This window comes from Theropithecus gelada, chromosome 1 (genome assembly GCF_003255815.1).
Source record: "Theropithecus gelada isolate Dixy chromosome 1, Tgel_1.0, whole genome shotgun sequence".
Classification (NCBI taxonomy): domain Eukaryota; kingdom Metazoa; phylum Chordata; class Mammalia; order Primates; family Cercopithecidae; genus Theropithecus; species Theropithecus gelada.
The window spans coordinates 117,802,742-117,830,123 of NC_037668.1; the positions used below are offsets into that span (position 1 = coordinate 117,802,742).

Here is a 27,382-nt window from a genome sequence, read left to right on the forward strand (position 1 = left end):
TTAATTCAGTTGATGGTTGAAATACCCCCCTGGTAGGAAGGGCATATGTCATTATCCCCATGTTTGGTGGGTAAAATGGTATAACAGATGCATTAATTCTAAGTCCTGTGGCTGACATTGCTGGAAAGTACTGGTTTTCTGCCTTATGGCCTGGGCACTTTCTTAAGCCTGTAGATAACATCCATGCTTTGGTTTCCATACTTTGGCTTACCCATGAGATGTGATATCTGTACAGGCATATACTAGACCAATAACTGGGATAGCATTAAAATTATTTGTAGTTTCTCTAGCACATCATTTATCTCATGCTATGCCTTTGCCCTTGCTATTTCTTCAGTCAAAATTGTTTTCCCTCCTCTCCCCACCACCTCATGTCTCACCCTTCCTTCATCTCTCAGCTCAAAACCACACCTCTGTGAAGTTCTCCCAGTAACCACATGCAGACTTGGGCTTGCCCCATCCATGCATCTGCTATACTTTGTATTAACTTCATATTACTTTGTATTAAGGTCAGAGCAATACCCTCACTATTAGGTTGGTGCAACTTTTGCCATTAAAAGTAGTGGCAAAAACCGCAATCACTTTCACACCAACCTAATATGTTGTAATTGTACTCTTATTTCTTATCATCCTGCATTAGACTGGGATCTCCTTGAGGGCAAGGATCTATATTAGATCATCTCTGCATTCCCCTCCATGGTGCTAGGCACAGGGCTGGTGGCTTTCTTGAATTCCTAGTGAATGTCAGGAAGGGATGGTGGTGATTACATAATTTCATTGCTTTGTCACCTTTAAGCCAAGGACAACAGTGAGGAGTTTCCTCCTTCAATAGCCAACCCTTAGCCAATAACACAGCCATTGGATGATCCGTGGTAGAGAAAAATATTTAGAGATGAAAGATTCTATTAGCTCTCTCATTTAATTAGCTCAGAGAGGTCATTTAAGCTTTTTGAGCCTCAAGTTTACTCATACTGTTGGGCAGTAGTAATGCCTAGACCACTGGGTTATTATGAAAATAAATAGAGATCTTGTATAGGAAAGTAGCTTGCAAACCGAAAAGCACTGCAAACATGAGAAATAAAGAAGAAAAGGTAATCTGGTAGGAAGAACATGTGCTTTAGCCTTAGGTGGGATTTTCAATCCAGACTCTGCTACTAATTATTTAATGTCTACAACTTCTATGAATCTATTTCTTCCCCTCTCAAGGGTAAATAACAACACTTTGGCTGCTTAGAGTAATGTTGTGAAGGTTAAATAGGATTCAGGCAATGTTCCACTGTGTTCCACCTGTGTACGCTCAACTTTTTCCACCCAGAACTTTCAGATATCGTATGTTCCTACCTCTGCACCTTCTTTTCTATGGCAGAATCAGTCCTTTGTACTCCAGGGAAAGCAGGCACCTACTCTCAGGCTGGGGAAATAAATAGTGAGGGGAGATCACCAGAGGAAGAGACAGGCTTCCCTGGCATGTAATCCCAGCCAGCCGGGATGTGCCTTGGGGCAGGGCGGAGGCACAGCCTCAATGTCATGTCACAGCGCATTCCTAGGACAGCTGTTTCTGCGGCAACTTCTTTTACCATTTCCTCTGAAACGTTTTATTGAAGTGAAAGCGTACATACCAAAAACATTTTATTGAAGTGGAAGCCTGAGTGTACAGATCACATTTTATAAATTGAACACACCCGTGTAACCAGATCATTCATTCTTGTTGTTGCCTAGTATTCTATTTTGTAAATATACCACATCTTTTTTTTTTTATTCTACAGTTGATAGGCATTTGGATAGCTTACAATTTAGAGCTAATACAAATGGTGCTGCTATGAGCATTCTCATACATGTTTTTGGATGCATATATACCCATGTTTCTTACAGGTATATACCTAGCAGTGGAATTGCAGGATCATAGAGTGTGCTTATGCTCAATTTTAGTAGATAATACTAAAACATTTCCCAGAGTTTCCCAACATTGACACACTCACCAGCAGTATTTGTGTTCCAGTTGCTCTAGCATCCCCACCGGCATTTAGTATTATCTGTCATTTTAATTTTAGGAATTCTGGTGGATTTTATAATTTCATACAACATTTGGAAATAGAGCCACTCTCTTAGCCCCCAACAGCTTAAACTTTTGTACATTTATTTTCCGGAATGTGCTCTGTATAAAACTGGGAAGTTGTATCAGATGTAAAGCTCCTAGTACAGTGCTTGCCACATGGAAGGAAAATGACAAGTGATAGCCACTATTACTGTCACCATTATCATATCACTAAATGCCATCTGTGTTCTTCAAGGGTGAGAGTAGGGCATGGTGGATTACAAAGGAGAATAAGACATATTCTCTGCCTACAAGGAGCTCAAGATCTAGTGGAAGAGATCGAGATTAGAAACAGATTTTGTTTTTGAGGCGGAGTCTTGCTCTGTTGCCCAGGCTGGAGTGCTGTGGCACAATCTCGCCTCACTGCAACCTCTGCCACCTGGGTTCGAGCAGTTCTTCCTGCCTCATCCTCCTGAGTAGCTGGGATTATAGGTGCCTGGCACCAAGCCCCACTAATTTTTGTATTTTTAGTAGAGACGGGGTTTTGCCATGTTGGCCAGGCTGGTGTTAAACTCCTGACCTCAGGTGATCTGTTCACCTCGGCCTCCCAAAGTACTGGGATTACAGACGTGAGCCACCATGCCCGGCCTACAAACAGATTATTATTAGACAATATGATAGCAATTTGAAGGAAAAGGTAGTGCTTGAGCTAGCACTTATTAAGGAAAAGTTCAATAGAAAGAAAAAAGAGAAATGGGCTGGAGAAAATAGCAAGGGCACAAAACTTCTGGTGGGGGGTGGCAGAGTAGACAATGTGCTGGAAGAGAGGAGCTCATCTGAGGTTGGAGTGGTCGTGCGCTGTCTGTTATTCAGTGTTACCTTTCTTGCAGGGAGTCTGGGGCCAGAGCTGGTGACAGCGTGTGAAGTTACAGTACTCTGTACTCTGTTGCTGTGCCCACTGCCACTACCTTTGAACTTTTCTTTTCCCACTGGGAAGGTGGACAGCCTCTTCTATTTCGTGGGATCAAAGCCTGTCCTGAGTACAAGGTGCTTGAAAACTACCATTGACACTTCAACAGCTGCAAAATAACACTGGTTGCAAGGATCCAACAATGTCTCTGCTGTATGGTCCTTTAACTCTTTATTTTTATGCTGAGACCTGGCTTAGAGTGTTCATTCTTGCATAGATCAATGTTGCTTTGTGGTAGCAATTCAGTTTAATAACACGCTCCTCTGCCCCATACCATCTGCAGATGTTAATAAATGTTCTCAAGGAATTTTTAGGATGCTGAAGATGATGATCAAGATCTCAAAATCATTTCATTGATTGAGCACCTACTATGTGTCAGGCATTGGATACATAGGACAAAGAAGGAAGTTGGACATAGTGCATGTCTTCATTGAATTGGTAATCCAGTGGGCGATCAGACAAGTAAATACAGTGTGCTAAGAGCTGTGATGGGCGAAGGTACAGAGTTCTGTGAGAACACATCGAAGAAGCACCTCACCCGTACTAGGGGATCAGGGAAAGTTTTCTGGAAAAGGCTGCAGAAACCTGATGGCCTGGTGAAGGGAGTAGGGAGGAAGTAATCAAGGCAGAGGAAACAAAGTGTTGGAGAGGCTGAACACAAGGGAGAGAATGGCTTGTTAGAGAAACTGGCAGAAGTTACTGGCCTAGAACAGAGAGAGCCTGGAGAGTTTTTACCAAGGGACCCACGGCAAGATGGAAAAGGGATTAAAGGAGGTAAAGACTGGCAGCAGAAAGACCAGTTGTGATAATCATGGTGTAAAAGACAAATAACCAATGTCCTCAGTACACTGACTTTCAAAATTCACTTCTCTCTCAATCCGCCAATCCAGACATCCTGGTCTCCCTAGGACCAAATACAGCTACAGTCACATGTCACTTAATAGGGATACCTTCTGAAAAAATGTGGTGTTAGGCAATTTCATTGTTGCGTGAATACCAGAGTGTACTTACACAAAGCTAGATGATGTGTGTGTGTATATGCATGTATGTATGTATTCACCTGGAAAACCAAATTCCCAACATCATTACTGAGTATCAGTCCTTCCCCTACTTCAGGAGTCTCCGGTCCCCAGGCTGCAGACTGGTACCTGTCGAGGGCTGTTAGGAACTGGGCTGCACAGCAGTAGGTGAGCAGCGGGAGAGTGAGCATTACTGCCTGAGCTCCACTTTGTGTCAGATCAGCAGCAGCATTAGATTCTCATAGTAGCGTGAACCCTATTGTGAGCTCCGCATGTGAGGGATCTAGGTTGTGCACACTTTATGAGAATCTAATGCCTGATGATCCAACCAAGAGGAAACAATTTCATCCCAAAACCATCTCTCCCCGCGACGCCCGTTTGTGGAAAAATTGCCCTCTACAAAACTTGTCTGTGGTGCCAAAAAGATTGAGGACCGCTGCCCTACTTGATCTATAATGCCAATGTTTAGTGCTGTGTATCAGGTTTCTATGTACTTCATTATAAAATGGAATCTTGCTCTGTCACCCAGACTGGAGTGCAATGGCGTGATCTTGTCTTACTGCAACCTCCTTCCTCCTCCTGGGTTCAAGCAATTCTTCTGCCTCAGCCTCCCAAGTAGCTGGGATTACAAGTGTGCACCACTATGCCTGCTAAATTTTTGTATTTTTAGTAGAGATGGGGTTTCACCATATTGGCCAGGCTGGTCTCAAACTCCTGCCTCAAATGATCCACCCACCTCGGCCTCCCAAAGTGCTGGGATTATAGGCATGAGCCACCATCTTGTATCTTATGGGACCACCATCATATATGCAGTCCATTGTTGACCAAAACACCATTATGCAGTTCATGACTCTATTTAAAAAGTAAAGAAAAATCCTATTTGAAGGAAATATTACATGCAAAAAAAAAAATCTATTGTTCCTATTACTCATGCAGATGGCCCTTTAAAGCCATGGTCCCCAAGTATGACTGTTATGTTCTTTGCCAGAAATAAACCTGTGCAAGGTGTCCTCTCTAGTCTCTGTACATGAAGTAAGAGTCGTTCTGTATAACCTGCAGCTTGATGCTGTGTTTTGTGCATTTTAGATAGGAACTGAAGAGCTCAAAATGACATGAGGTTGAGCTGTTTCTCATTTAGTTTAGCTTGCCATGATTCCAGTAGCCTTTCTTCCTGCTTACCCAAGCCATTCATGAAAACAAAACCCACACAAGATACAGGAGCTCAGAATAAAAGGGGTTCGAGTGGGCATGTTATCTCCCACTTCCCCAACTAAGGTACAAATGGTTATTTTTCTTTTTTTCACTTCCTTGGTAATTTTTTTTTTTTTTTTCCAAACACTGGATACCAGGCATTTCATACTTAAGCCCTGAAGTCTGGGAATGTGATTTCTAACAATTTTATGTTTGGAGTTCTTAGGCTTATGTTTACCTGCTTACATAAGAGGTATTTCACTTACAAAACTAACTACAGATGTGATCATTGCTGTAGTAGTCATCGTATTTTATTAAGAAATATTATGTACCTGCTCTGTGCAGTACTAGGTATGTGGAAGGTTTTTAGACAAAAATAAATAAATAAGACCTGGTCCCTGCTTTCAGAAACTTAATTTAAAACAGAGCAGAATCAAAGTACTAATGCCTTTTTCGTTGTGTCATCCAAGGAAGACACGAACAATTGGTCACAGCACTGTTTCCTACTGAAACCAGAATCAGCCTCAAAATCCTCCTCAACACAGCATTCCAGACAACCTATGAATAGATAATTTATCTTCCTGGCCGGGCACGGTGGCTGACGCCTGTAATCCCAGCACTTTGGGAGGCTGAGGTGGGCAGATCACAAGATCAGGAGTTCGAGACCAGCCTGGCCAATATGGTGAAACCCTGTCTCTACTGAAAATACAAAAATTAGCCAGGCGTGGTAGATGCCTGTAGTCCCAGCTACTCGGGAGGCTAAGGCAGGAGAATCGCTTGAACCAAGGAGGCAGAGGTTGCATTGAGCTGAGATCGCACCACTGCACTTTAGCCTGGGCGACATAAATAAATAAAAATAAAACATTAAAAATTCATCTTCCATCCTTAATTTTAAAAAAATAGATGCATTCCCAAAAATCTTGGGTACTTGCCTTGGTTTTTATTGCTTTGTCTTTTGCTAGTTTTTAAAGAAATGACATGGTTTATTTCTTTAAAAAAGACAAAGCAATATGAATATGGAAACGCAAGAACCTCCCAAGAAAACAACATATGGTAATGTGGTTTTTCAAGAAGTTGAAACTTGAAACATTCAGTTCATGTACATAATTAGAGAAGCCATTCCCAATACTTGCCACTATAAACACGTTTTTCTTGGTTACTTCTAGGATGATTGCCCTCGTACTTTATTATTTGTATAAACTAGTTTCAGTGCTATAAAGCTACCAGCTGATAGTGAATAATAACCACATTTTCAAGTTTCCTGGCACCGGGGCTTCATTCATGGCTGCTCGGGTCACCTGCTTTGGTAGAGATCGTGTGTCTTCCTGGTGCTGACTTATTCAACATCACCATCATTGATTATTTCATGGCCACCTGAGTCTTGAGCTGTCTTCTCAATCCACATGCTTTCCATAGGACTGCATCAAAGGCCAGAGTTTCAGCTATATATATTGATAAATCCAAGTGTGTATAGTAAGACTCCTCCTAAATGCTAGACCCTTAATTTCAACTGTTTATGGGCACTTCCACCAGAGTGATTGGAGCTAACATAAACATCTAACAAACAGTTGTGGCCAGAGGGTGTGCTAAGAGTGTCACAATCATTAGTTAATTTAACCTTTCCAACAACCCTTAGAAGTTTTCATCCCTGTTATACAGATGGGAAATACAAGGCTTAAGGAATCACATCATTAGTAAGTGTTAGATCTAAGTCTGGAACATAAGACTATCCAGAGTTTAACGGTATTTAATGGTATACACAGACCCTTCAATTTTGGCTTGTACAAAGTAAGAGTCATCCCACTCCTCGACCTCCAAATTTCAGTCTTAACCTTAAATGAGTCCACAACAAATGCCATCCTGCTGTCATATCCTCCTTCAAGGTCCACTAAGTAACCACTATGGACTTGGTGCAGTCTGTCATTATTTCTTACCTAGAATGCAATTCTTACTCATTCTTTCCCTCTTCCTTGCACTAGGAGAGAAAAGCTATATATTCTCCTTTTAGTTTATTTTCTACTACATTTATATTGGATAAAAAGGTAGGACCTGAATGAGAAAACTTTAGTTTGGAACAGGCATAGGGTTTTTCTCATTTACTCTTTTCACTTGCATCTCTAGAATAATGTATTTTGTCTTCTTGTTTTCTAGGAATGTTTACCCTTGCGGAAGTTGCATCACTTAATGACATTCAGCCAACTTACCGAATCCTGAAACCATGGTGGGATGTGTTTATGGATTACCTGGCTGTTGTTATGTTAATGGTAGCCATCTTTGCAGGAACCATGCAACTTACCAAAGATCAGGTGGTCTGTTTGCCAGTATTGCCATCTCCTGTAAATTCAAAGGCACATACATCACCAGGAAATGCCGAGGTCACCACCAACATCCCGAAGATGGAAGCAGCCACCAACCAAGACCAAGATGGGCGGACAACAAATGACATTTCCTTTGGGACATCTGCTGTGACACCTGACATACCTCTCAGAGCCACATATCCTCGCACAGATTTCGCACTTCCAAGTCAGGAGGCAAAGAAAGAGAAGAAAGATCCAACAGGTCGAAAAACAAACTTGGATTTTCAGCAATATGTATTTATTAATCAGATGTGTTACCATCTGGCCCTTCCGTGGTATTCTAAGTACTTTCCATACCTTGCTCTTATACATACTATTATTCTCATGGTCAGTAGCAACTTTTGGTTCAAATATCCCAAAACATGCTCAAAAGTAGAACATTTTGTTTCAATATTAGGAAAGTGCTTTGAATCCCCTTGGACTACAAAAGCATTGTCTGAGACAGCATGCGAAGACTCAGAGGAAAACAAGCAGAGAATAACAGGTGCCCAGACTCTACCAAAGCATGTGTCTACCAGCAGTGATGAAGGGAGCCCCAGTGCCAGTACCCCAATGATCAATAAAACCGGCTTTAAATTTTCAGCTGAGAAACCTGTGATTGAAGTTCCCAGCATGACCATCCTAGATAAAAAGGATGGAGAGCAGGCCAAAGCCCTGTTTGAGAAAGTGAGGAAGTTCCGTGCCCATGTGGAAGATAGTGACTTGATCTATAAACTCTATGTCGTCCAAACAGTTATCAAAACAGCCAAGTTCATTTTTATTCTCTGCTATACAGCGAACTTTGTCAACGCAATCAGCTTTGAACATGTCTGCAAGCCCAAAGTTGAGCATCTGACTGGTTATGAGGTATTTGAGTGCACCCACAATATGGCTTACATGTTGAAAAAGCTTCTCATCAGTTACATATCCATTATTTGTGTTTATGGCTTTATCTGCCTCTACACTCTCTTCTGGTTATTCAGGATACCTTTGAAGGAATATTCTTTCGAAAAAGTCAGAGAAGAGAGCAGTTTTAGTGACATTCCAGATGTCAAAAACGATTTTGCGTTCCTTCTCCACATGGTGGACCAGTATGACCAGCTATATTCCAAGCGTTTTGGTGTGTTCTTGTCAGAAGTTAGTGAAAATAAACTTAGGGAAATTAGTTTGAACCATGAGTGGACATTTGAAAAACTCAGGCAGCACGTTTCACGCAATGCCCAGGACAAGCAGGAGTTGCATCTGTTCATGCTATCGGGGGTGCCCGATGCTGTCTTTGACCTCACAGACCTGGATGTGCTAAAGCTTGAACTAATTCCAGAAGCTAAAATTCCTGCTAAGATTTCTCAAATGACTAACCTCCAAGAGCTCCACCTCTGCCACTGCCCTGCAAAAGTTGAACAGACTGCTTTTAGCTTTCTTCGCGATCACTTGAGATGCCTTCACGTGAAGTTCACCGATGTGGCTGAAATTCCTGCCTGGGTGTATTTGCTCAAAAACCTTCGAGAGTTGTACTTAATAGGCAATTTGAACTCTGAAAACAACAAGATGATAGGACTTGAATCTCTCCGAGAGTTGCGGCACCTTAAGATTCTCCACGTGAAGAGCAATTTGACCAAAGTTCCCTCCAACATTACAGATGTGGCTCCACATCTTACAAAGTTAGTCATTCATAATGACGGCACTAAACTCTTGGTACTGAACAGCCTTAAGAAAATGATGAATGTCGCCGAGCTGGAACTCCAGAACTGTGAACTAGAGAGAATTCCACATGCTATTTTCAGCCTCTCTAATTTACAGGAACTGGATTTAAAGTCAAATAACATTCGCACAATTGAGGAAATCATCAGTTTCCAGCATTTAAAACGACTGACTTGTTTAAAATTATGGCATAACAAGATTGTTACTATTCCTCCCTCTATTACCCATGTCAAAAACTTGGAGTCACTTTATTTCTCTAACAACAAGCTCGAATCCTTACCAGTGGCAGTATTTAGTTTACAGAAACTCAGATGCTTAGATGTAAGCTACAACAACATTTCAATGATTCCAATAGAAATAGGATTGCTTCAGAACCTGCAGCATTTGCATATCACTGGGAACAAAGTGGACAGTCTGCCAAAACAATTGTTTAAATGCATAAAGTTGAGGACTTTGAATCTGGGACAAAACTGCATCACCTCACTCCCAGAGAAAGTTGGTCAGCTCTCCCAGCTCACTCAGCTGGAGCTGAAGGGGAACTGCTTGGACCGCCTGCCAGCCCAGCTGGGCCAGTGTCGGATGCTCAAGAAAAGCGGGCTTGTTGTGGAAGATCACCTTTTTGACACCCTGCCACTCGAAGTCAAAGAGGCATTGAATCAAGACATAAATATTCCCTTTGCAAATGGGATTTAAACTAAGAGAATATGTGCACAGCGATGTGCAGGAACAACTTCCTAGATTGCAAGTGCTCACGTACAAGTTATTACAAGATAATGCATTTTAGGAGTAGATACATCTTTTAAAATAAAACACAGAGAGGATGCATAGAAGGCTGATAGAAGACATAACTGAATGTTCAACGTTTGTAGGGTTTTAAGTCATTCATTTCCAAATCTTTTTTTTTTCTTTTGGGGAAAGGGAAGGAAAAATTATAATCACTAATCTTGGTTATTTTTAAATTGTTTGTAACTTGGATGCTGCCGCTACTGAATGTTTACAAATTGCTTGCCTGCTAAAGTAAATGATTAAATTGACATTTTCTTACTATATCAGCTTTTTTGAGGGGTCTTAATTTACTTTGCTTAATTGGTGCAATATTGCTTTAACTCAGATCACTAAAGACAGATACATCAAGTCCAAACTTGTAAATTTAGATTTGCTAAAATACTGATTGATTTCCTGTTTTAATTTAAAGTGCCTCAAGTAAGCACTCCTCACAATAGTTGACTGGTACTGCTGCTCCTGAGCACCTCGTGTCATAGGTTTTATACTCTTACAGACTTGGAATGCAGTAGAGGTATGTGGATTGTTAGGGGTTTTGTTTTTTAAGAATAAGTAGCAAGAAATAACACATTTCTTAATAGCTTTTTTGACATAGTTTGGAGTTCTGATTATATGGTACATTTTTCTGCCAATAACATAGGGTTGCCAATAAATAGAAAATGTTTTCTAAAAATAAATTTTATTACAACAAAATAAAAATTTTAATGACTTATTAACAAAACCTCCAATATCACCACCATTTGGAAGATAACACAGAATCACAAGTATCATTTAATTTCTTGCCCTTTTCAGTGTTCTTCTGGTGTTGGTGGGAAAATAATAGGAAATGTAGTTCATTGGGTAGGGAAACTCTTAACTGTCCCTATCTTAGTGACAAGCTGTATTTTCTATGTTTGCGTGCAGCTAGGAGGAGTCATAGCCAGACAAATGCTAGGAGAATACACTTTTTAGATAATGATTTCCTTCTTTAACTGACCAGTATCTAATCAATCTCAGAAAAATCAAAAAAATTCCCTGCCAGATGTTTCATAGGCCTCCTACAGGACTCTTTTCAAGAGAATAGAACAGTTTGGCACTCTGACAAAGCAGTGTCCTCTCGCTACAAAACTGGACTCACTTAAACACTGGACTTTTGTCACTTCTAAGCACAACTTGAAGGATTTTGCAGAGAATGGGCAAAGATGGACTCATATCTTTGCTTTCCTCCCCAGAACTGAACTCTAGGAGTGCTGGTCTGTGGCCAATAGAGGTGAATCTTGGCCTGCAGTAGAGCCTGTGAATGCTCTGAGAAGTATTCTCACAAATAGAAAAGGCTGCAGCCCCTGTAGCTGAGTTAGGAATTGATGCTGGCTCTGGCACCCTGGCCATTCCTTCTCCTCCTCAAAGGCTTGAGGTAGGGGGCTAGCTTATGAAACATTTTTTAAGCTTAAGTTTGAATAATCAGACAAAAAGCAATGGCATCTTTTCAGTACAGCAAATTCTCTTCTATGCATCTTCCAGTTGTCTCAGCATTCATTAATGTATTCACTAGTATTAATGATGTACCTTGGTGCCATTCTAATACAAGGAACTAGGGATTCAGTGTTGGAATAAGTTCTGGCCACATGGAGGTTTATCTAGTAAAGTAGAGAGATAAATATTAATTATGTAAATAATAGAAGTGTTTAATTACAATTATAGAAGGTGTAGGTCAGGTGCAGTGACTCACACCTATAATCCTAGCACTTTGAGAGGCTGAGGCAGGAGGATGGCTTGAGCCCGGGAGTTTGAGACCAGCCTGGGCAACATAGCAATACCCCATCTCTACAAAAAAGTTTAAAAATTAGCTGGGCATGGTAGCATGCACTTGTAGTCCCAGCTACTTGGGAGGCTGAGGTGGAAGGATCACTTGGGCCCAGGAGTTCGAGGCTGCAGTGAGTTATGATCGTGCCATTGTACTCCAGCCTGGTGATAGAGCAAGACCTTGCCTCAACCAAACCAAAAAAAGTGTACAAAATCTGTGTAAATGAATAATGGCGGGGGTGGAGTGAACTTAAAGAAGTGCTTCAGGGAAGTTTTGTACTTGTAAATGGTCCTGAACATTTCCCTTCCACCAGCCATGTGGGGCGCTGTTCTCCCTGCTTGGTAATGCCACCGCCTGAAATTAGCACAGTATTTTTAGAAGGATGCCACTCCATCTTAGTTGTGAGATAAGGAGTCCAGATCTTAGGATCTTTGCTTTTAGGACTGGAAAACTTGTCTTCCCTTTCTTAAAACAAAACAAAACAAAACACCTTATTGAAGTATAACTGGTATATAAAAGGCCCTACATATGTAAGGCCTTTACATATATACCTTAAATATGGTAGCAAACTGCATATCAATGAGCTGCCTTTCTTAAAACAAGTGTATGTTGTTTTTGAAGGGCAAGGGTGGCAGGACGCCACAGTTCACTTTGCTTTTCAGAGAAGAGCCATTCTGTAGGAACCACAATCTATGAGATAATCCCTAAATTTGGCCACTGGCAGCTCTGCCCATGGGCTCCTGTTTCCTAAACACTACTTGGGGTTCAGTCACTTAGAACTGGTTGGTGTTAGATGCCTTCAAACAGTATCAAGGGGTACCTCTTCTCTTACCCAAATTGCTGTTGACTATCAGCCCTTACTGATTTCCTTGAACTCTGAGAAGTTTAGGGTCAGTTGATTTAAATGCCACATTCCATGCCACTGTTTGCAAATAAGAATACTCTAAAAGAGAGTTCCTGAGAAATGCTGACTCATTTAACAGACTTTAAATATACTGAGTTTTGATGCCTCAACAACAGAAAAAGAGTTGTGGGCCCAAATAGACTGTCAACCTATGTGTCCTCTTGAATTTATGTTGGCGTCGCTTGGACCAGACATGGGAGAAAAACAAGTTAGTATGTATAAGATTTGGCTTAATATTTTCATGTCTTTCCATGAAGTCCCTTGAGCAATCTGAAAAAGAGTATTTAAAGTCTGTTTTTAAATATGCCATATCTGGGTGAGTCTCACAAAGTCTGAAAGAACTTGGTTTACTTGTGGCTGTTTAATTTTTTCTCACTAGCAGTCAGTTGGCTTGACAAAGAGGATTGACTTTTTTAAGGGTTCAGAAAGATGAGCCGAAATTGTCACAGGGACCTCATTCTTAGTAGTACAGATTTAGTAATTTAATAGTAGGCAGGAAGAGTTCATTCTATAATTCATGGCTGGCAAAGTCCTGACTGTTTGACGTTTTTTTAATATAAAGAAAGAAGTCATATTCTTTCTTAATATCTGTAATACTTTCTCTGTCTCTCCTGGTCTCTACTTCAACCAGTAACCAAACTCTCTAAGTTTGCTGATGGCAGCAAACTCCAAAGTGCCCTTGAGGCCAACGCCCAATAGTTATTTCCATTCACCTTGTTGAATAAAAGCCAGAGTACTGTCCTCTTGCTAAGATTTCTGGCAGCACTTGCGTCAGTAATTCATTCCAATAAAATGGTCCCTTTATCAACTGAATCCCCAAACAAAGGCTGTACTAACAAAAAGCTCCTTTCATGAAAAAAAGAAGGGGGGAAAAAAGAGCAAGCCCCTGGAAACCAGTTTTCAAAAGTCCTCTAACTTGTGACTGCAACACGAAGAAGTGGCCCCGTCTGATCCTGGCCAGCTGCGGCTCTCTTAAAGCAAGGGCTCCGGGTATTCAAGGTGGTATCCGCTGGGGCACAGGGAAGGCTGAAGCCAAGGGGGCAGAAGAGCAGCAGGCCAGGAACCATCTGCCCCTCAAGCCTGGCCTAGCCTAGCCTGGGGTGACAGTCACAGCTGAAATCATGGAAATAAGTCCCTTCACTCACAAAGCCAATAGCAGATGTGCATTCTTCATCCTTGTGTCTCTGGACATAAAACGTATAAACTGTTCCAGGTAAGCATCGCCTTTCTTGTGGAAATTCATGGGATTATTTGCTGAGAATTAATCCTGAAAAGTTTCATTCCACAGTCTCATCCACCCCCCTCCCACTGCTGTGGGACCCCTGATGGTAGAAAGTTCCCCAGCCCCACCTGCTGTCACTGTCAGCTGTCCTTCCTTCACTCCTAAGATTCCAGGCTCTGGAGTGAGAGTGCCTGGGTTTGAATCCTGCCTTGGCCCCAGCTGTGTGACTGTGCGGAAGCTACTTACCTAAGCCTCAGTTTTTTTACTGTAAATGGGAATAGTCATAGTACCTGCCAAATGGGTTTTATTGTGTGTGACAATTGAATGAGGTGATTCATTTGAGGCACTGTGCCTGGCAGATAGTAAGTACTCAATAATACTGTTACTACTTTTATCCCCAGAGACTGTTGGCCTTCCCTAATATGCATTCTCTCCTTCCTTGGTAATGAAATTTTCAGTGGACACCTGGAACACAATAAAATGTGTATTTTTAAAAGCCAGGCAGTGGTCCTTGCCTGTAGTCCCAGGAACTGTGAAGACTGAAGCAGGAAGATCACTTGGGTCCAGGTGTTCCAGTCCAGCTTGGGCAACACAGCAAGACCCTGATTCTTTTTAGAAAACAAAACAGGCCAGGCATGGTAGCTCACACCTGTAATCCCAGCACTTCGCGGGGCCAAGGCGGGTGGATCGCTTGAGGCCAGGAATCCGAGACCAGCCTAGCCAACGTGGCAAAACCCTGTCTCTACCAAAAATAACAAAAATTAGGTGGCGCAGTGGTGCATGCCTGTAGTCCCAGCTACTCAGGAGGCTGAGGCAGGAGGATCACTTGAGCCCAGGAGGTAGAGGTTTCAGTGAGCGGAGATCGGGCCACTGCACTGCAGCCTGGGTGACAGAGCAAGACCTTGTCTCAAAAAAACAAAATGAAAACTATTTTCCAGGCTTCCTTGGGGTTAGATGTGCCATGGGGCTAGGATTTAGTTAAATTCTAGCCAAAGAAGTGGGAATGGAAGTGGAATGTGGAATTTCTGGATTAGGACCTTAGAGGAAGGTCATATCCTTCCCCGTTGCTGCTGCTTAAATTGCACATATAGAAATAAGCCCAATTTAGACTGTGCAGATGAGGGCAACAAATCAGATGTGGCACAGCAGCACAATAAAAGTCTGAGCCCCTGGCAACTTCAAGAAACAGGGTCATATAAAGGAGAAATAAATCTGTGTCCTGTTTAAGCCACAATTCGGGGACTCTGATACATGCAACAAATCCTAAAAACCTTGCTACTCAAACCCGTGGCTGGATAGCCGTAGCAGCACTGGGGGCTTGTTAGAAATGCAGAATCTCAGTTTCCTCCCCAGACACTGATTGAACCAAATCTGTGTTTTAACAGGATGGTGTCCAGCTGATGTATAGGCAAATAAAGTCTGAGAAGCATTGTCCTAAATAACACACCTACGAAGAACAAATCAGTCATCAGAAAGTGTTTCTTCCCCCACTGGGTTATGCCTCTCCCATCAGCCTTCTGCTGGGCTCTAGTGGGAGAGGGAGGAATTGGGGATTTTGTTGGTGCTTGTGGCTTAGACCAACTTCCACATCCCCATTTGCTCCTGCTGGCAGTCATGCTTTTCATGTCACCATAGCAACTACAGAGCAGAAAAAAAAGTGACAGTCACTGTGGGCTGCTTGAAGAGGTGGTGGCAATATAGGTCATCCTCCCAGTAGTGTGAGGTTTTGAAGGTCTATGACTGCCCCAATGGCATATGCACTTGTACTAAGTAAGCCCTTCACTCATTGATACCCTTCACGTGCCCAGGTAGCTAAACTGCCCCATTCTGTTAACCTTCAGGCTGAGTCTGGCTTAGTTGCTTAAAGTTCAGTCAACCATGGAATAGCCTGCCCATTTTGAGCCTTTTCAGAATGCTTCTGGAAAACTGCCAAATAGCCCAGCATGAAAATTAGCTAGAGTAGTTTTAGGGGAAAGATGTACTCAAAGGAATCACACAGGTATTACACCAAGCTGCACAGATTAAGAAATATATTTTTTCAATTTGCCATTGAAAAACTATAAGTAATAGCCACATATTTCAGTACTTTAAAATGAGTTTCTCCACTTTGGGAGGCCGAGGCGGGTGGATCACTTGAGGTCAGGAGTTCGAGACCAGCCTGGCCAACGTGGTGAAACCTCATCTCTACTAAAAATACAAAAATTAGCCAGGCGTGGTGGTGTGTGCCTATAATCCCAGCTACTCGGGAGGCTGAGGCAGGAGAATCACTTGAACCCAGGAGGCAGAGGTTATAGTGAGCCAACACTGTGCCATTGCACTCCAGCCTGGGTGACAGAGCCAGACTCTGACTCAAAAATAAATACATACATAAAAATAAAAAAAATGAAATGAAGTTCTGCCTGAATGAAAACTTCAAGATGTATCTCCAAGGGTTTAACCCAACTATTCCCTGCAGCTTAGGCCTGTTACCTATTCGGCGTTGGTTATGATGGAAACATCTGGTTACTCTCCTGATGATAACCCTTCATCTTCCTGAAGATGGTGTTTAAATCACTCATCATCTCCACTTCCCAGAATGTTGTGAAGCTTATGTCAGCATGGTGCCTAGCGCTCCCTGGAGATAAATGCGTATAATCAGAGTTTCCTATTAATTTATCATCATGGTAGGAAATTCAGTTAAGAGAACATTTTCATCTCTGCCTTAGAAGTAGCTGACACATGAATTCAAGTCAACACCTTTCACGTATCAATCCTAAGTAACTGCTGTTCTTTAGGGGATTGATTTTATGTTTTCAAGTTTGCATTTCTGAAGATAGAAGATGGTATTAGAAGTGAATTGGGCTGGGTGCAGTAACTCAGACCTGTAACACCAGCATTTTGGGAGGCCAAGACAGGCAGATCACCTGGGGTCAGGAGTTTGAGACCAGCCTGGCCACCATGGCAAAACCCTCTCTACTAAAAGTCCAAAAATTAGCCAGGCATGGTGGTGCATGCCTGTAGTCCCAGCTACTCAGGAGCCTGAGGCAGGAGAATTGCCTGAACCCAAGTGGCAGAGGTTCCAGTCAGCCAAGATCGCACCACTGCATTCCAGCCTGGGCGACTGAGCAAGACTACATCTCAAAAAAAAAAAAAAGTGAATTGGACACTATAAGTAACAACAGTAATGGCTCCGACTCTATGCCAGATGGGCCTTTGACCTGTATCACAGGCAAACAGGGAAGTGTGAGTTACTTCCATTTTATAGATAAAGAAACTGTGAAGTTACACAATCTGTCCAAGGTCACCCAGCCGGCAGGAGACAGGGGCACTGCTAAATCAGGCAACGTGCATATCTTATCTCATTGAATCCTCACAAGATCACTAACAGAAAGGCATTATCCTCATCTAAGAGACGAACAAACCTAGAGAATTTGACCTGTCTCTGTTTTCATATTGTAAATAGCAGTTACTAGTCTCTGATGCAGGCACCCCTACAACGAGAGAGGTGTTGCTTATGCTCTTCCACTCAAATACCCAGCAGATGACTGGTGCTCTGTCAGCAATTCAGAAAGATGTTTTGAAATCTGTGTTGACATCCGGTTACATAAATATGCCCCAAGCTAGGATTTTTCTTCATTCTTTAGCCTTAGAGAGAAGTTTTGATGTGTCTCAGCATCTGTCCTTAGCATTACAACTTGTTTCCTCTGTCAGGCTGTTGACAGTCATGAAAGGGCAATCCACCCAAGGTAATGTAATTATTTTCCCTCACTAAATGTTAAAAGCATGACCGTCTTTACTCATGGTCATTTACTCAGAAATGAGAAAGCTCTGTCTCAGCTGTTTGATGCAGAGTCAGTGTGGTAGAGAGTGACATTCAACAGATCCAGAAAGGTGGGTGCAGGAAAACACTGTAACATTTGCTGGGCCCTCTGGGCAGATGTGACTTTTCTTTCCAGCATGGCATTTCAAACGCGGATTCTTCGGCTGTTACCAACCCATGCAGCAGCAGGCGCCTGCATCGCCCTGACCTTTATTTTTACTGGATCTTTTCCTTTTTCTGTTGATGGTCACTGTACTCCACCATCTGGGCTGGGACAAGAAATCAAATATTTGTGGTCCGCGGGGAGGAAGGACCCAGCTTCACATGGAAGAAACTGCTTAGAATAGAGGAAGAATGAAGAAAGTTGAGGAAACTAATATTCCCACCCCTGCTGGTACATATGTACCCTTTCCAGATTTGCATTTCAAAACGTCCAGGAGGTTTCAATTTTTTTTTTTTTTTTTTTGGCCTACCTTCTTCCCTTATCCCTTGTAATCTATTCTAATTCCTCACCCCAAAAGAGCTCAGTTTGGCAGAATGAATTTTAAACAAAACATGAATTGTTAGATGAAAAGCATTTGTGTGTGTTTTATATCTTTGACCCCTTGTAAAGGTGAGCAGAGCTTTTACAGGATAACACAGTTTATATACAATCAATATAAGCAGGAGAATCTTACCATTCACCAGGACTAAAATTACAGTCAGTAGTGACCAAGAAAAGTCTGCCGACGGAGCAATAAAGAGCTCAGAGGAGGCCAGGAAAGATGTTTTAAAATATTGTAAACAGTTATTCCATTATTTACAGAATAAAATTAACCCAATGACACATTTTAAGTATGGCCTCAGTTCTTCTGCCAGCCAGAGTTAAAGCCATAGCAAATAACACGTGTGCTCAATTGCAATGAATTGAGACCTATTGCAGTTGCTTTTGAGAAGATTACAAGAGATTCTAAGTTGGTTCTGCTCATACTGAGTTTTTAGTTGCTAAAATCCTCCTCATTGTATGAAACTAAGTTAATTTTCTTAGCCTAAGACTTAACTCTCTCTGTATAAAAAGCCTCCTGCCAGCAGCGTGACCACCTACTCTTTGTCGTTAGACTGGGAAGCTGCAGAATATGGTGGTTAGAGTTTAAGCTACTGGAACTGCCTCCTTAAAGGCAAGTTACTTAACAGGGGTGTGTTTTTGCTTTCTCATCTGTGAAAAGGGGTTAATGATAATATTTACCTTGTAGCGTAGCTGTGTATATTAAGTGAGTTAACACATGAATTGCTTAGGACAATGCCTGGCATGTTGAATGCTTAATACATTTAAGTGGTTTTTATTAATAATATTTCTATAATATTTGAGAGATGTATCCATCATTTAAGCCTGGAAAATAAAGCTATTCAAATGGAAGATTATATAAGAGATAAGGAAATGGACACTGCCCAAGTAAGAACTAATTTTGCTTTTCTCTCAAAAGGCAGCAAAGACAAGTCACTGGTGATTTAATGTCTCACAGACATCTTTTCATACATGTATTACTTTGTGTATTTTGCTTAGCAAATCAGGGTATTCAGACATTGTAATAGCAAGAACCCTCTTGGATTGGTTATGATTCTTTGTAAGTTCTCTAAACTTGGGTCAGACCCAATGACCTACTGGCAAAAGACCTGAAAACAGATTTTCAAAGAATAGCTGCAATGAACTCTGACTTGGGGTTATTTATTGAGTCTTTGTCTTAGCCTTCTTGGTGTTGCTATAACAGAACACCAAAGACTGGGTAATTTATGAAGAAATTTATTTTTCACAGTTCTGGAGGCTGGGAAGTCCAATATCAAAGTGCCTGCAGTGAGGACCTTCATGCTGCGTCATCCCATGGCAGGAGATAGAAGCGCAAGAGAGCAGGAGAGCCAGGGCAAGAGAAAGAGGGCTAACCTCATCCTTTTATCAGGAACCCACTCCTGCAACAACAGCATTCATCTGTTCATGAGGGCAGAGCTCCCATGAGCCAATCACATCTTAAAGTTTCCACTTCTCGGCCGGGCGCGGTGGCTCAAGCCTGTAATCCCAGCACTTTGGGAGGCCGAGACGGGCGGATCACGAGGTCAGGAGATCGAGACCATCCTGGCTAACACGGTGAAACCCCGTCTCTACTAAAAAATACAAAAAAACTAGCCGGGCGAAGTGGCGGGCGCCTGTGGTCCCAGCTACTCGGGAGGCTGAGGCAGGAGAATGGCGTAAACCCGGGAGGCGGAGCTTGCAGTGAGCTGAGATCCGGCCACCGCACTCCAGCCTGGGCGACAGAGCCAGACTCAGTCTCAAAAAAAAAAAAAAAAAAAAAAAAGTTTCCACTTCTCAACAATATTGCATTGGGGATTAAGTTTCCGATACATAAACTTTGGGGAACACATTCAAACCACAGCAGTCCTCAATAAGAGATGTTGACTGTTTTCACTGGGCAGGGGATAAGGAATTTGCTTCTGGGCTGACTGGTATTTTTTATCTCTTTTTTGGTTAACCTGAAACTTAGATTGGTCATTGGGACTAAAACTGGTCTACCTTTTTAGTCTATTAAAAAAGATGAAAATTCATCTCTATGACCACAGATATTAATAGTTGGTCATTTGCTTTCTTCAAAGAATTCATTTGAAATATATTTATGTTCATAGTTTTAAAATATACAATCCATAAAAGCCCATGTTTACAGAACAGATGACTAAGGGTGTGATTTGCAAAACGAAAATAATGTTTTCTTCTATTCATCAGGGTTAGCTCCTCTAGAACTCAGGAAAAAAAAATGGTTATAGACAATGTTTAGGAAATGAAACCATTGGTTACAGCAAAGCATACTTGCAGCACTTTTAGAATGAGCACTTTAGACAGAATGCTCATTTTAAAAGTACTATCCAGCCAGGTGTAGTGACTCACGCCTGTAATCCTAATGCTTTGGGAGGCCGAGGCGGATGAGTCATTTGAGCCCAGGAGTTTGAGACCAATCTGGGCAACATGGTGAGACCCCATCTCGACAAAAAAATAATTTAAGAAACACTAGCTGAGTGCAGTGGTGTGCGCCTGTTGTCCCAGCTACTCAGGAGGCTGAGGTTGGAGAGTTACTTGAGCCCAGGAGGTTGAGGCTGCAATGAGCCAAGATCGCACCACTGCATTCTAGCCTGGGTAACAAAGAGAGACACTGTAAGTAAGTCTATGGCATTTTGTGATGGCAGCCTGAGTCTACTAATGCAGAAGACATACTGAAGCTTATCTGAAGTTGCAAAGGCAAGCTGGAATGCTGTGATACTGGAGCACAGTAAATGAGGACAGAATTAAAGGACTTGGGGTCAGAGAGATAAAGGGGTAAGTAAACTTAAACACACATATAAAGGCCAGGTGCGGTGGCTCAAGCATGTAATCCCAGCACTTTGGGAGGCCGAGAAGGGCGGATCACGAGGTCAGGAGATCGAGACCCTCCTGGCTAACACGGTGAAACCCCGTCTCTACTAAAAAATACAAAAAAAAAAAAAAAAAAAACACCTAGCCGGGCGAGGTGGTGGGTGCCTGTAGTCCCAGCTACTCGGGAGGCTGAGGCAGGAGAATGGCGTAAACCCGGGAGGCGGAGCTTGCAGTGAGCTGAGATCCGGCCACTGCACTCCAGCCTGAGCAACGTCTCAAAAAAAAAAAAAAAAAAAAAAACAGACAAAAAAACAAAAAGAAACAATCCACCCAGGCTTGTATTGAGCATCTTTAGTCATTCCTTCATCTCTTTGCCTACTAAGGATGAAAAAAAGTGTTTAATCACCTGCTCTTTGTCATTGGAACTGAGAAGCTGCAGAATATAGTGACTGCTGGAACTGCCTCCTCAAAGGCATGTTACCTTAGCTTCTGCTTCCTCATCTGTGAAATGGGGTTAATCATGGTATTTTCCTTGTAGCATAGCTGTGTAGATTAAATGAGTAAACACATGTAAAGTTAGCTTTTACAGGATAACACAATTCAAATAACCCTCCCATTGCAATTTTAACACTGCCAGTTCCAATCCACAGTTAGATATAAATGATGATGAGATATAAAGGGTTATCTGAGAAACTGTGAGATCTCAACTTTACTTGAAGATTCAGTTCAATCTGTTGCATTTTTAAACCTAGAAACAGACCATGAGGCATGCAGGACTTAAATAGAGCAGACTTTTGCTGTTTTATTATATTAAATATCAACCCTCCACTCCACTAACTCTTTGTTTTAAAATTAAAAAAAAAAAAAAAAAACCCCTTTAGAATTCAGTTGTAAAAAAAAAAAAAAGGGGGGGGGGGGGGCTGAGATGGAAATGGGGAGACTGGGAAAGCAGAATAAGGAGAATGGTCAAGCCAGTCATTTCTTCAAGAAATATTAATCGAGCTCTTCATATAAGCCAGGCAACATACTAGGTTCTGGGGTAAATCAAATGTATTTGATCCCTAGCAAAAAATGATTCAATCCATGCTTTGTTTTCCGTTCTTGCCCCTACCCCTTACTCCCTTCCCCTCAGGTGCCATTCTGCAGAGGTGCAATTAAGAGTGGGAGTAAGCCTGGCTAATATGGTGAAACCCCATCTCTACTAAAAATGTAAAAATTATCCGGGCGTGGTGGCACGCACCTGTAATCACAGCTACTTGGGAGGCCAAGGCAGAATTGCTTGAGCCCAGGAGAGGAGGCTGCAGTGAGCTGAGATTGCGCCACTGCTCTCTAGCCTGGGTGACAGAATGAGACCTTGTCTCAAATAAATAAATAAATAAATAAATAAATAAATAAATAAATAAAAAGTGGGAGTGCATTGCAAAGAATACAACAAGTATCTAGGTTCTCAAGTAATTCAAGGATGGCCTTCGGGGACTTGTACTTCTAGTCAGCTACAATTTCTTCTTCCCACCCTTTTATTTTTTTCTCTCTCTTCTCCCTTTCCTTTGTATCCCACAAGTTAACATTAAAGGCCCCAGCTTATACTTGTTTGCTCATTCTTATGTAGCCTTCTAAGTGTTCTGATTTATTTTCTCCCGATTACAAAAGTAACACATGTTCATTGTTACACAAAAATAAAATATTGCAGAAATGCATATCCTTTGAAAATATGTCCCTCCGCCCCTCAAAACTCCGCATTGACTTTTCTTTTAACTCAAAGAGTAAAAGGCAGAATTTTTCAATGGCCTGTGGATTTGCACCCCACCTCACTTCTCTGACCGCATGTCCTCCAATTCTGTCGTTATTTACTGTGGTCCAGTATCACAGCCTTCCAGCTGGCCTTTCCAACTTCAGGTAAACCTCGGCATAGCTTCTGTATTAGTAGCCCCTGGCTGCCATTACAAAATACCATAGACTGGATGGCTTAAACAACAGTAATTTATTTTATCACAGTTTTAGAGGCTGAAAGTCCAAGATTAAGGTTCTGATCGATTTGGTTTCTGGTGAAGTCTCCCTTCCTGGCTTGCAATCAACTGCCTACTTGCTATGTCCCCAACATGGCCTTTTTCCATGAGTGCATTGGGAAGACTGGGGACTTGGGAGAGCTCTGTGGTATCTCTTCTCATAAGAATACTAACCCTATCAGGTAAGACCCCCATCCTTATGACCTCATTTAATCTTTATTATTTCCTCATAGGCCCCACCTCCAAATAGAGCCACACAGGGTATTAGGACTTCCAAATAAAAATTTGGGGAGAACACTTTCAATCCACAACAGCTTCCTTCTTCAAGTTGTTGCCTAAGTATCACCTTCCCAAAGAGGCTTTCTCTGGCCTTCTCTTAAAAACACTGATTTATTGTTTCTAACAATTCTGTGGGCCAGCTGGGTTCCTGGGGTCATCGAGGGAGGCTGCAGCCATCTGACAGCTGGATTGGGACCCGAGGGTGTAAGATTACCTCACTTGCATAGCTGGAGCCTTGGTGCTGATGTTGGCAGGGCCTTTCTTTTCATGGGTATCCCATTCTTCTATAGTCTAGTCTGGGATTCCTTAAACAAGAGCAACAATTTTCAAAAGTGGAAGCTTCAGTTTATGACCAGACTGGTCAACATAGCCAGACCCAGTCTCTACAAAAAATAAAAATTGGCCAGTCGTGGTAGTGCATGCCTGTAGTCCTAGCCACTTGAGAGGCTGAGGCAGGAGTCTCTCTTGAGCCCAGGAGTTTGAGGCTGCAGTGAGCTTTTATCATGCAATTGCACTCCAGCCTGGGCAACAGAGAGGGACCCTATATCTATTTTTTTTTTTTGGAGATGGAGTCTCGCTCTTTGACCCAGGCTGCAGTGCAGTGGTGTGATCTCGGCTCACTGCAACCTCTGCCTCCTGAGTTCAAGCGATTCTCCTGCCTCAGGCTTCCTAGTAGCTGGGACTACAGGCATGCACCACCACGCCTGACTAATTTTTGTATTTTTTAGTAGAGACGGGGTTTCACCATATTGGCCAGGCTGGTCTGAACTCCTGACCTCAAGTGATCCACTGTCCTTGGACTCCCAAAGTGCTGGTGTTACAGGCATAAGCCACTGTGCCCAGCTGACCCTGTACCTTAAAAAAAAAAAAAAAAAGAGGTGGAAGCTTCAAGATCTCTCAGGGCCTAGGCTCCTGACTGGCAAGTTAGGAACAACAGAGTCCATTTTGAGGGTGTGCGGACATAAGAAGGCATGATTTATGAGGGACCACTATTGTAACAATCTGCCACACAATCCTATTTGAAATTGCAACCTCACTCTTACTTTTATCTCATAATTTTTTTCCTTGGCTAACTACAAACTCTATATGAAGAGAGATATTTATTTATTTTTGTTCTTAGATTTACCTCCAACACCTAGAATAGAACCTGGCCTGTTGTAGGTGCTTAATAAATATCTGTTAAATAACTGAATACATTAATTTGAAAATGCTTTCCAGAATGCATCATTTTAGATCTTATTCCTTTCTGCATGCTTTTACTGTTAAAAAGCACTTTCTCATAAAAAATCTTGTCTTAATTTTTACAACAATCTTACTAGACAGGCAGGGCAAATATCGTTGATCCCACTTTATAAATGAAAAAACCGAAGCCTAGACAGGGGAATAATTTGCTTAAGGTCATACAGCTGATATGAAGTGAGCTTGTGACTTCACATCCCAGGATTTCTACTAGCCATCATGCAACCCCAGGAGAAATGCCTTCCCACTCCATTCTGTTTCCCTCCTCAGGGCTTTGTGCTTGGAAAGCTCTGTTAATGGTTTTCACTGGCCGGCTAACTTTGTGCCATGGGGCCAAGAGGAAAAGAAAGCATTTTTCATTTTTCTGCTATTTCTTCATGGAGGCCAAAACCTGAAGGTCTCAATGATCCAGAGTCATCAAGACACAAAAAGGCAAATGTGTCAGGACCGTTCTTTATGGACCTTGTCCCGGGATTGTGTTGCACTGTTTGCATAAAGTTAAACTTTAAATTTGGGTATCTAACCTATGGTTACCAAGTTGTTCTGGTCTGGATAAACCTTGATCTCAGCCTGGAGCAAGCAGAACACATCTCCTTTCAAACTTTGTGCTGCTGTTCCACCTTGAGAAGGTTTGGTTAACAAGTCAATCTTAATATTAAAGAAAAGTGATACCAGACTGGAGAAAATACTCAACACAGTACATTCCAAATGTACTTTGATAATTTTGGTGGTGGTTAGAAGCTCTGGTCCCTTTAAAGAAACCCCCTTGGGACAGATTGCAGACTATAGCTAGAAGCAAGTTAGAGGTTTGAGAAGTCATTTTCTTTCTTTAAAAAAAAATTTTTTTTTTACAGACAAGGTCTTGCTGTGTTGCGCAGGCTGGAGTGCAGTAGCGCAATCATAGCTCATTACTGCGTCAAACTCCTACTCTCAAGGGATCCTCCCACTTCAGCTTCCCCAGTAGCTAGAACTACGGGCATGCAACAGCATGTCGAGGGGCTAATTTTTTTTTTTTTTTTGTAGAGACAGGGTCTTGCTATGTTGCTCAGACTGGTCTCAAACTGCTGGCCTCAAGCAATCCTTCTGCCTCTGCCTCCCAAAGCTCTGGGATTATAGGTGTAGGTTACCGCATCAAGCCAAATAAGTCATTTTCTAAAATAAAAAGTTTTATCCTTTCTCCCTCATTCTTTCTCTTGTGTTTTTAATTGGTTATCAAACATCATTCTAAGTAAAGAAAAAATTTTAAATTATTAGCATACATTTTACCACTTATCTGTATATTGTACAATGTTCTTTTAAAGTGCAAATATGGCCAGGCATGGTGGCTCATGCCTGTAATCCCAGCACTTTGGGAGGCCGAGGCGGGTGGATTGCAAGGTCGGGAGTTTGAGACCCGCCCGGCCAACATGGTGAAACCCCATCTCTACTAAAAATACAAAAAAAATTAGCCGTGCGTGATGGTGGGCGCCTGTAATCCCAGCTACTCAGGAGGCTGAGGCAGGAGAATCGCTTCAACCTGGGAGGTTCAAGTGAAGGTGAGAAAGAGAAATCAAGAATGTCAACTAGATTTATGTTTTGATCAACACATACCAGGTGACACCATTTCCTGAGAAGTAAAACAACAACAAAAATAACAACTTGTATTTCAGACAAATGGAAAAGGAAAAATTATAAAGAATAACTTAACTTCTAAACCATCCATTTGTATGTATGCTGTTACAAATTTCATTTAGAATCTGACATTAAAATGAAGAGAGAAGGGCAAATGCATCTAAGACTTTAGAATATTTTTGGTAATAATGTGTTAGGTAAAAAAAAGGATATCTGGATAAGCGATGTAACTACTCTAGTAAATGATGTTTTACATTATAATGCAAGCTAAATAGACTATTTTGCCTACGCCTGGAATTTTCCAGTGGAGGTAGATGATTTCTTAGAACAGGGATGAGTGGAAAGTTAGGGTATTTCTGAAGACCCACTAGTAACATAGCAGTGTTTCTCCCTCAGAGATTGTTCCCTTTTTGATTCCTATGAATAATTCTGTCATTTGCAGGAGTTTAAGAAAAAGTTACATTTTTTTTTTCCAGCTATGCCTCTAACACATTTTTCTGGCACTGTTTATAAGCTCAAATTTCCAGTTGAAAGGATGGTTAAGACTGAATTACTCTTCAAATTCCTTTTTCCTTTCAGAGTTGTTTTCCTTGAAGAAATCTCTTTGTCACTATCAAGGTTAAGTGAAGTCACTATTGAAGGAAAGAACAGAAGGAATTTGGAATGTTTTTCCATTAACTTCTGAACCACAATGACCTATTCCTTGAGAATCTGCAGTAGGGCTTAGCGTCTTTCGGATAAGTCATTTTGGAGAAATGTTTTCTTCTTTTGCTGTTAGGTTGACACGGCAAAAGAAATAATATTATTTGTGTTAACCTTTGTTCTAGTATGTTATTGCTCAAAGCAAGGTTGTAGAAACCATGAGAACTTTGCCTAAATGATACAAAATTACATTTTCACCACCCTGTACTGCACATGGCAGATATTTAGTAGGCATTAGTTGAATTACAAATTCCAAGAATCTGCTAGAAATCGTAGATTGGTTCCTTTCATCTTGCAGATAGTGAGATGCAAGGAGTTGAAAGCTTTTAGTTCCTAGGCAAAAAGTCACATGTAGAAATCCCACGATTTCCTCTGAAACTGATGACATCAGTTTTTAAAGGATACTTTATACAGCAAGGCCCTGAATCT

At 41.7% G+C, this 27,382-nt stretch overlaps 1 protein-coding gene across 5 annotated transcripts in view; it reads left to right on the plus strand.

Annotated features, from left to right (window-relative positions):
- The window catches only part of LRRC8D (leucine rich repeat containing 8 VRAC subunit D), a 117,901-nt gene extending 107,600 nt beyond the window's left edge, over positions 1-10,301 (plus strand). For 4 of the 5 annotated variants that reach the window (XM_025393129.1, XM_025393130.1, XM_025393132.1 and 1 more), the window contains exon 3: positions 7,367-10,301. In XM_025393129.1, coding sequence (XP_025248914.1) covers positions 7,369-9,945 — 2,577 coding nt within the window. In that variant the 5' untranslated portion in view covers positions 7,367-7,368 and the 3' untranslated portion in view covers positions 9,946-10,301. Of the gene's footprint in view, positions 1-4,121; positions 4,193-7,366 lie in introns of all 5 variants that reach the window. The other variant, XM_025393133.1, reaches the window with a different exon arrangement.
- The last annotated feature ends 17,081 nt before the right edge of the window (positions 10,302-27,382 follow it).